General features: G+C 39.7%; 1 protein-coding gene across 1 annotated transcript; it reads left to right on the top strand.

The window, feature by feature from the left end:
* Nucleotides 1-365: 365 nt before the first annotated feature.
* LOC142490635 (uncharacterized) lies at nucleotides 366-7,570 on the top strand. The gene is given in 3 exon segments (XM_075593053.1): nucleotides 366-2,649; nucleotides 2,652-3,290; nucleotides 7,458-7,570. Coding segments are annotated over 3 exon segments (3,036 nt in total).
* Nucleotides 7,571-11,228: the final 3,658 nt, after the last annotated feature.

The following is an 11,228-nucleotide window of genomic DNA, read 5'->3' as shown; positions in this document are numbered from 1 at the left end:
TCACAACACAAAACATGCCACCCAAAAAACACCTTCGCAAAACAAAACATACACACCCTGACAATGAACGTGACACGCACACACACACACAAATTATATGTACTGCACCACACAATGCACACACCCATTTCACGCACATTGAAATCCACGCACACAATGCTAACAAACAACTCACAACGGAATACACAATAGGTCAACAACAAATCCTCACAACCACAACATCAACACCAACACATTACACACAACAACATCACACACTAATTCCATTTAATACACACACAGCAGGTATATCAAACGCACAAATACACACACAGCATCCTAACACAACTACTCAACAACACACACACACACAACATCACCTGCTAATGAAACACTACAGCGCCAAACACGTCTTGCACAACAAAGAGACAGAGCCAGAATCAGAAGAGCAACACAACGAGAACAACAACAACAAAAACACAGAGACACACCCACTACATCAACAGACGCTCACACTACAGAACACCAACAACGTACTACAACATCCAGACCCTCAGAGACTACAGAACAGCATGAGGCACGCCTTGCAAAAGACCAACAACGTGCTACAACATCACGAGACGCAGAGACTACAGAACAACATGAAATACGTCTGCAGAAAATGCGACTACGAGCTACAACAAGAAGAGCCACCGAGACTCCACAACAACATGAAACACGCCTTGCTAAAGACAGAACAATACGGCGCACATCAAAACAACACCAAGACACACCAACACACACAGTACAACAAGCACTACAAGACACACATACTACATGTACGCATTCAACTAATTACACTTTGCTACGTGCCGCTTTCATATATAATCCACACATACTATACTAGCAACATCCAAAGGTCAACATTGGACACTTGGACACTATATGTCGCTACTGTCAAGCAAAAAAATTCCAACATGAATCAGCTGGAATGTGCTGCAGCAATGGCAAAGTTCAGCTACCACCTCTACACTCACCCCCAAATCCACTTCTTTCATACGTCAGGGACAACTTCAGAATCTAAACATTTCCTACAAAACATACGCAAATACAACTCCTGTTTCCAAATGACATCCTTTGGTGCTACATCCATAGTTGAACAAATTGGATTTAAAAGTACTTTTAAAGTACAAGGTCAAGTTTACCACAGGGCCGTCTCTCTTCTCCCATTACCAGACCAAGATCCACAATTCTTGCAAATTTACTTCATGGGCGATGAACAACAAGAAGCTGATCAACGATGCCATTGGATACCCAATACAAGACGTTACATTGTCATCTCCTTACAAAGGATGTTACATCAACACAACCATCTCATTAACACATTCAAAACATCACTTGAACGCATGCCAACTGATGACTATCAAGTCATTATCCGAGCCGACAAAACACCAGTGGGTCAACATGAACGTCGCTTTAATGCACCTCAAATCAACGAAGTCGCTATTGTTATAGCGGGGGAACAATTTAATACACGGGACATAATTCTTCAGCGGCGCGCTCATTCACTCACACGCATTTCTGAAACACATCGCTCATATGATGCTCTTCAATACCCTCTCATACTTTGGAACGGTGACGATGGCTATCACTTCAACATCATGCAAGTACACCCAACTTCAAAGGCAAACACTAACAAAACTGTATCCGCTATGGACTTCTACGCTTACAGATTAATGATACGAGATGCATCGCAAAACCACATTTTACATTGTCGACAACTATTTCATCAGTTTATTGTTGACATGTATGCTAAAATTGAAAGTGAGCGTCTTCTATACATACGCTTACATCAAAAAAAACTACGCGTTGATCAATACATACATCTCAGGGATACTGTTGGCAACGATGGTAACGTTGACAACATTGGAAAAATGTTCATTCTACCAGCAACATTCACGGGAAGTCCTCAACACATGCACGAATATGCTCAGGACGCTATGGCATATGTTCGCGCATATGGACGACCAGACTTTTTTATTACATTTACATGTAATCCAGCTTGGCCAGAAATAAAACAAGAACTTCAGGATGGACAGGCTCACAGTGATCGACACGACTTAATCGCAAGAGTATTTCGCCAAAAACTCATCACATTAATTCACATCATCACTAAGACTTATATATTTGGACAAACACGATGCTGGATGTACTCAATAGAATGGCAGAAAAGAGGTCTTCCACATGCTCATATTCTTATATGGCTCAAAGAAAAACTACATTCCATTGACATCGATAACGTTATCTCTGCTGAGTTGCCTAATCCTCAAGAAGACCCTATACTATTTGCAATAGTCACTAAAAATATGATTCATGGACCATGTGGAAACATCAATATTCATGCACCATGTATGAAAGACGGTAAATGCACCAAACAATTCCCTAAAACATTCATTGCAGACACACAAAGTGGAGATGATGGATATCCTCAATATCGAAGACGCGCTCCCACAGACGGCGGATACACAGCAACAATTACTATTCACAACAACAAACACATCCAAGTCGACAACAAATGGGTTGTTCCATATTGTCCACTTCTAACAAAAATTTATAACGCACACATTAATGTGGAATACTGTAATTCTGTTAAATCAATTAAATACATTCGCAAGTATGTCAACAAAGGAAGCGAAGATATATAAGTAGTAATGAAGCCGTTTGGAGGATGTTCGCTTTTCCCATTCACGAACTACACCCAACCGTTGTTCACCTGACTATTCATTTAGAAAATGGACAGAGAGTATATTTCACACCTGCCAACGCAGAGGCACTTGCTGCTCAACCACCAAACACTACTTTAACTGCCTTCTTTCAATTATGTCAACACGACTCTTTTGCACGCACATTGCTTTATCCACAAACTCCACGATATTACACTTGGAATGCATCCACAAAACAGTTCAAGAAAAGAAAGCAGGGCACACCTGTTCCCGGAACTGATGCCCTTGCAAGTGAAGCCTTAGGGCGTGTCTACACAGTTCACCCAAACAACGCTGAATGCTTCTTTCTCAGAGTTCTACTTCATACCGTTCCAGGCCCAACATATTTTGACGCTATAAAAACTGTCAACGGTCAAGTGTGTGAGACTTATCGAGAAGCTTGCCAAAAACTTGGATTACTAGAGGATGATCAACACTGGAATACTACATTAGCCGAAGCTGCATTACAGTCATTGCCAACCAAAATTCGAAATCTTTTTGCCATTATCCTTACCACGTGCAACCCATCAAACCCCAACACTCTATGGAATACATATCGAGAAAGCATGAGTGAAGATATACTTCACAAAGCACAGAGACACAACCCATCACTCAATGTTACCTTTTCACCTGACATTTTCAACGAGGTACTCATATTGTTAGAAGATACATGTCTCTCTATCAATAACAAAACACTACTTCAATTAGGTCTACAAGCTCCCCAACGTCATCATCACGATGTACTCAATACAGACCTTATGCGAGAGAAACAATACAATATTTCCATACTACAAGAATATGTTGCCACAAGAAAACCAATGTTAATTCCACAACAACTTAACACCTATGACAACATCATGCAGCACATAAACAACGAACAAGGTGCAATCCTGTTTCTTGATGCTCCAGGTGGAACAGGCAAAACATTTCTCATAAATTTACTCCTTGCAGAAATAAGAATGCACAATCATGTTGCACTTGCACTTGCATCATCTGGCATTGCAGCCACTCTTATGGATGGAGGAAGAACTGTGCACTCAGCTCTTAAATTACCACTAAACATTGCTCATGAAGAAAACCCAACATGTAATATTACCAAGACATCTGGCCAAGCCCGTGTTCTTCAAATTTGCAAACTTATTGTTTGGGATGAGTGTACCATGGCGCATAAAAAAGCACTTGAAGCCCTTAATAGAACCTTGCAAGACTTGCGTAACAATAAACAAATAATGGGTGGTGCTGTCATTCTTTTAGCTGGTGATTTCAGACAAACACTTCCAGTCATACCACGATCCACACCAGCAGATGAACTTCATGCATGCCTTAAATCCTCTATTTTATGGCGACATGTCAAACATTTTCCATTAACAACCAATATGCGAGTCCAACTTCTCGGCCACTCAAACGAACAACTTTTTGCACACACACTTCTTCAAATAGGTGAAGGTACTTTACCTACTGACTTAACATCAGGTGAAATTGCTTTTCCCACACATTTTTGTCACATGATGACATCACTTGAAGATCTCATACATCACGTCTATCCAAATCTCTTACACAATTACACAAACCACCAGTGGCTCTGTGAAAGAGCCATCCTTGCTGCCAAAAATACTTCTGTCAATGACATCAATCATCAAATTCAAGACATTATTCCAAACACAATTACTCAATACAACTCAATCGATACAGTTGTGGATTGCAATGAAGCCGTTAACTATCCACCTGAATTCCTACACTCCCTCGAACCATCAGGGATGCCACCACATCATCTTCGCCTCAAAGTTGGAGCACCCATCATGCTACTTCGCAACCTACACACACCTAACCTTTGTAATGGAACCAGACTGTGCATAAAAACATTGATGCCCAACCTAATTGAAGCTACTATCTTAACTGGCAACGCCAAAGGCCAAGATGTCTTCATCCCCCGCATTCCACTCATTCCTACAGACATGCCTTTTACTTTCAAACGGCTACAGTTCCCCATCAAACTAGCTTTTGCTATCACCATTAACAAAGCACAAGGACAATCTATAAAGTGCACTGGTATCAACTTAGAATCACCATGTTTCTCCCACGGCCAGTTATATGTTGCGTGCTCTAGAGTTGGATCCCCCCAACAATTGTACATCTTTGCTCCAACTTGAACTACCAAAAATGTCGTTTACAAACAAGCATTACAATGAACATTGACTTTCCTCAATTTCCATGAACTCTACATATTGCCATAAGAAATTACAAAAAAATGAAAGACACTCAATACACTACTGTCATCTATTATTACTAAATTATTTTACAACACACACTTTAACATTACATCAAATACACTCCTCTCAACAATGGACATTCACATCTTTCAAGAAGCATTTCCAACAATAACATTTTCAAAAATAACTACCGTAACAACTAACATACACTTCAAACATTTGCCCTCATATACATGTGCTTTCTACTACTGTTGATTTACAAACACAATTCTAACTAATATTACATACTGTAACATTGGCATCACATTACAACTTTCACATACAACATTTACACATACTTATTCACACTTCACATCCCGGGCAACGCCGGGTTTCTCAGCTAGTATACAATATATTCCAGGCAAAAGGTGACACATTGTGTGCTCATTTGCATGTCATTTCCCAGAATCCCTTGCTGCAGTGGGAGCACTGTATGCTAGGTGATAATGGTTGAAAGTCAGGGGTGCAGACCTGTCTGAGACATGTGAATGTGCTCACAAGTGATATTCTTTATTGACTATATGCTAACGGTGGAGGATTTTTGTTGCCTTTTTCACCCACCATAACTTAAAATGTAATGGTATCTATATATCGTTACATCGTTACATCGTTATATCGTTTTATTAATATATATCTATATATCGTTTTATTAATATATATATTTATATATATACATATATATTAATATAACTTATAATATATAACAATGTAACTTTTGAGGCCAACAAGTTCTACCTTTGACTCGTCTGTCCAGAGAACATTGTTCCGGAAGTCTTGTGGATCATCTATGTGCTCTTTGGCAAACTTCAGATGGGCAGCAATGATCTTTTTAGAGAGCAGTTGTTTCCTTTTTGCTATCCTTCCATGTAAACAATTATTGTTCAGTCTTTTTCTGATAGTTGAGTCATGAACACTCACATTAGCCAAGGCGTGAGTGGCCTGCAAATCCTTGTATGCTACTTTGGGGTTCTTTGTAACTACATGGATGATGTGCCGGTTTGTTCTTCGAGAGATTTTGGTAGGATGACCACTCCTGGGCAGAGTGACTGAGGTCTTGAACTTTCTCGATTTGTAGACTATCTGTCTGACAGTAGATTGGTGGAGCCCCAAATCTTTAGAAATGGTTTTATAACGCTTTTAGACTGATGAACATCAATAACTGATTTAATGAGGTCCTCTGGGTTCTTTTTGATTGTTGCACGACGTGTTTCCACACATCTGTATGGTGAAGAACAAACTCACAAAGTTTTTGTTCTTTACATACTGTACTGCTGCGACACACTTTATTCGAGCAAATACCCAGTATGTACCTGTCAGATACCTGGAATGCGCCGCTCCTCACCTCAGACAAGCCCCGTTGCGTTTGCCTTCCCAGCCATGGTTCATGCCTGGCTGATGGGCGGCTGATCTGTTAAATGATAATGATTAGGATTTAATAGGCTGCAATGCTTCGCGTGTCTACCAGATGGCATAAATTCATGAATTGTAATGCAGTATATATATATACTGTGCAGTATTGCAGCCAGCGGGAATAAAATGCTTCAATCCCTGCCTGGAAAATAACGCAATGCACTCGGGCAGAAAACAGTCACAAACCTCAATACCCCCGAGTATACCCGAATTCGTGGGACTAGTCGAGCTCGAATAAAGTGTGTCGCCAGTGTAGTGTGGGGCCTCCCAAACTTACCCCTGAAGATCTACCTAATTATTTAAAAATCTTATTCTAATTATCCTCTTTAATTTAGTTGATTATAAAAGGATTTCACTTACTTTTGCACATACCCTAACTCTAAAGGACCTATGCATAAAACTGTGATAAGTGGTTTAATGGTCGATAAATGCCCTTATTGAATGATACTGCCTCCTTGGCTATTTACAACGCAGTGATAACACTGCAGTATCACACAATAATGGCTTTTTAATGACTAGTAACAGCCAGAGGCGAAAAAGTCGTCCGACAGGCCAAAAAAAGCCAACATCGGGTTTTTTTTGCCAGTATTTGCCATTCACAAAGCAGTGATAAGCTTATCAACCTTTAAAATCTTTCAATATTTTAGCACCAGCTCAAGGCTACTGTGCTACTGTGCCAATTTAAGGTGTTTAAAAACCAGAACTCTAAAATGCCATTTTCTGCGACTTAAGGCGGTAAGGTTGGAAGACATCCCGTGTCATCCCTCCTACTGTCTCTGTACATTCTACCTACCAATTAGACTGTAAGCTCCTCGGGGCAGGGACTCCTCTTCCGAAATGTTACTTTTATGTCTAAAGCACTTATTCCCATGATCTGTTATTTATATTATCTGTTATTTATTTGATTACCCCATGTATTACTACTGTGAAGCGCTATGTACATTAATGGCGCTATATATAAATAAAGACATACAATACAATACAATGACATTGGTATTCCGATGTACACAACGCGTGATTTGTTTGAATAATGGCCGCTGCAGCTGTACTTGCAATCTTTCCTTTTTATTTTTTTTAGATTCGTGTTCAGATGAGGTTGATTCGTTGCAAGAGCTGCCACCCCCTCCCAGCTGTTTGCACTTCTCAATTTTGTCACAGTCCTGTACTATACCTCAAATTGCTGACATTTAAACCCCTCTATCTCTTACATTTGGATGAGAATGGTGATGTGTTCACAGATCATATTGTGATAGGCAGCTAGCAATGCTGAAACCCGATAAACAATTAACAATAAAAATACATACATTCTTTAATAAACACTATCTACAGTATAACAAATACATAAATATATATAACTATCAAATATTAAATAAACAACAGAATTGGGGCTGAAATGAAAAAGACCCTATCAAAATAAAAATAAAGACACACCATGATAATCCTATGTGGATAATGTCCATGAAATCATACATTTATTAAGGGCAGAGCAACTCTAGACAAGGTTAGAATGAAAGTATCAATGTGTTCCAATATGAGATGGTTAGACTATATCATAATGAACAGAATCTATATAAATAATGCAGTTAACAGATACAGGGACAATTGAGAAGGATTACTAATACAGAGACCATATATCAATGTCTTCATTCCATCCTATTGGGACTAAAGTTCTGATCTTATATATCTAATAGCTCTCCTGTTTTGACAAAGCCTTCACTCTATCTCCACCTCTTCTACTTGTAAGGACAATCTGTATACCTTTACACTGCATTACTGTAGGGTCTTGATTATGATATATTTTGAAATGCAGAGATACGCTATGTTTATCATAACAAATCCTTAAATTCCTAGCTTGCTCAAGGATCTTCCTCGGGAGTATTTTGGTCTTACCAATATAATGGACGCTACAAGGACACTCAAGAAGATATTCTGCAAGTGTGTTGGGGCAAGAAATACAATCTACAATTATAAAGTTTTCTTTCATAATTCGAGATGTAAATGTTTTATTTTCATGCTGAAGCATTTTAGATACTAAAAATCAACCATACCAGAAATTACCATGAGGCTTTGTAGATTGCCAATGTTACAAACACTCACTGAAGTGGAAACAAACATTTACACTACCGACACACTTTATCACACTGCGGCCAGATCCGCAAGCCGGGAGATTTCCCGGCTTGCTAGTGGCCGCCCCTCGGCGTGCCGTGCGTCATAGACGCGCGGTCACGCGTCTTCGGGAGCGTGCGCCCCCTGCACGCGTGTCCAGGGCTCCCCGAGGGAGCCCTGGTGTCCCGCGATCGCGGGACGGCGGCAGGGGGTTCCGGGGGACCCGGCGGACCCGGCAGCGGTAGGGAGAGCGCCCCGATCGGAGGGCGCTCTTCCGCTGCTTCGGCGCGCGCCCGTCACTGCTGCGGCCAAGAACGGGCAAATGCTCGAATAAACTTGGCCGCAGCAGTATGATCAGTAATATACACGTGAATGATTGTTAATAATTAATAATAGCTATTGTTCCGTGGTATATACTCCCCTACATACAGTACTGTACATACTTAACAGTCATATGAATACAGTAATATGAAAAGTACCAAATTTGCCTGATTATAGGGCGACCCTGGATCTAAGACGACCCCCTAATTTCAGTAGTAGCTGGAAAGAAATAAGTTCACACACATACACACAAACACACACATTCTCACACTCTCACACTCTCACTCTCTCACTCTCTCACTCTCTCACTCTCTCACTCTCTCACTCTCTCACTCTCTCACTCTCTCACTCTCCCTTTCTCTCTCTCTCTCTGTGTCTCTGTGTGAGCTTCATGCCACAAGCAACATGGCAGCTTCAGGTCCCAAAGGTGGAGAATTCTCCATGTATCCCTTCTACCTCATACATCCGACTACTGATTGGCTAGTAAAGTAGGCAAGTTTGTACTTTTCAAATTAACTTTATTGGAAAAACCTCATCTTATAAATCGGGCAAAAACGGTTATTCTCTTTTGAGTTATTTTGACTACAGTAACAAATTTATTATGTGCACGGGCTTTGTTATATCAAAAAAAAAATTGAAATCAAAAGTTATTCTCCACTTAAAAACAATTTCAGATGAATTATTTGAGATACCAAATATAATTATACAGTAGACGTTATTGTACCCATTATTGCAAAGTTACAAGCACATTTGCACCATTAGTGTGTAAAATCACACGACTAGTTCACAACACTGTGTAATTTAGAATCTTCCAGCTTTTTTTTCATGATAACGTGTTAAACCACGCACCAGTAGCAAGTCATTATTGTGCTATAATGTGTGCCATATCTTTAAACAACAGTGATAATCTGAATGTACACTGCTTTTTCCACAGTCATTATTACTTATTGTCAGTAAACATCAAAATGTATTTAAGAAGTTTAGAAGAATGTTGGTTTACTCTCGCTCCCTATAATAATATTCAGAGAGGTTGACTGAGAGCCTTTCAAGAAGAAAACAAAACACTGCAGGTAGTCTTAAGTATGTAACCAATTACTTGTACTTGTGTCTATGTGCCTTTTGTGATATGAATATTTTTCCCAGTACGAATGTCTTCAGAACCACACAAATGCTTACATCAGCTCATCAAATGTGCTCCTTAAGAAAAACCCAGTATAATAGCACTTATAGTCGGGGGAACTGCAGTTTCTGTCAATGAATAGAAACCACTGTACAATACAATAGAAATGATAGTGACTGAAATTATTTTAGCATTTACCTTTAAAGATAGTTGAGCATGTAATTTGGTGGATGTTTCTGCAGAAAAAAACCAGATACTGTACAGTACAGTATGTCTCGTTTGTATTCCAAGTCTGGAGCCAATATTAAAAAAACTATGAGCAAATTATAATATTTCTATACTATGACAATATAGTACATTCACTTTTTGAAATGTTCTTATACTAATTATATACAGTATGGATACAAAATTGACAGAACTTATGCAAACTACAGCTGCGGCCCCTTTTATTTTAAAACTTCTCGGATATTTTTCGGTGACTTTTTCTGAATGCCACGCGCTTCACCGCGTTCATGCGGTGTTCATGCGACATTCATGCCGTATTCACGTCGTATTCATGCCGGCGTCACCCGCGCATGATCTTTTTAATAATAATGGTTCGGATTTAATTTGTTGCAATTCTTCGCATATACGCCAGGTGGCAGATATTCATGAATTGTAATGAATTCTAAAGTGTACACTACAGTACATGTGCTTCAGTAATTTGTCGACTTGCAGGTGTTTTAAATCAGTGTTCCATTGTGAATTGACCTTGGTACTGAAGAAGTTACAATAATGTATCAATTTAGGCTTTTCATATTAAAAACTAAATGCGCAGTGTCTGGTGTTCTATTTTCCTGAGAGTTCAGAGATGAGTGCACCACTGCAGTCCGTGTTCAAAAAATCCGACATAACGTACGCTTATTTAATATGGGCTGAAATTAATGCAACAGATGATAAGATGGCCACAGCTGGTCAAATGTATCAATATTTTATCGACAATTATGACTTTTACAAATTTTCACCAGATGCTCGTGTGTGGAAGCGTGCAATAAGAAAAAAGTTATGTATCGATCCGTGTTTTTTTCGTATTAATCCCGCACCTGAGGTAACAGGAGGAGAGTATTGGTGTGTTGCACCAGAATTTTCCAGTATCTTTGATCATGGAGACTTCAAAAGGCGAAAGGTCATGGTAAAACCAAATAAGAATCGGCAGTCCCAGGCAAGCAATGCGCCAGCGCCAGCACCGGCTTCCAATAACGGTCCGACCGTCAGTGAAAACCTGCTGACCGGAAACCCTTGCTATCAGTCCCTGCCTGGATA

The sequence above is a fragment of the Ascaphus truei genome, chromosome 3 (genome assembly GCF_040206685.1).
Source record: "Ascaphus truei isolate aAscTru1 chromosome 3, aAscTru1.hap1, whole genome shotgun sequence".
Classification (NCBI taxonomy): domain Eukaryota; kingdom Metazoa; phylum Chordata; class Amphibia; order Anura; family Ascaphidae; genus Ascaphus; species Ascaphus truei.
This window is presented reverse-complemented; position numbering and strand designations above follow the sequence as displayed.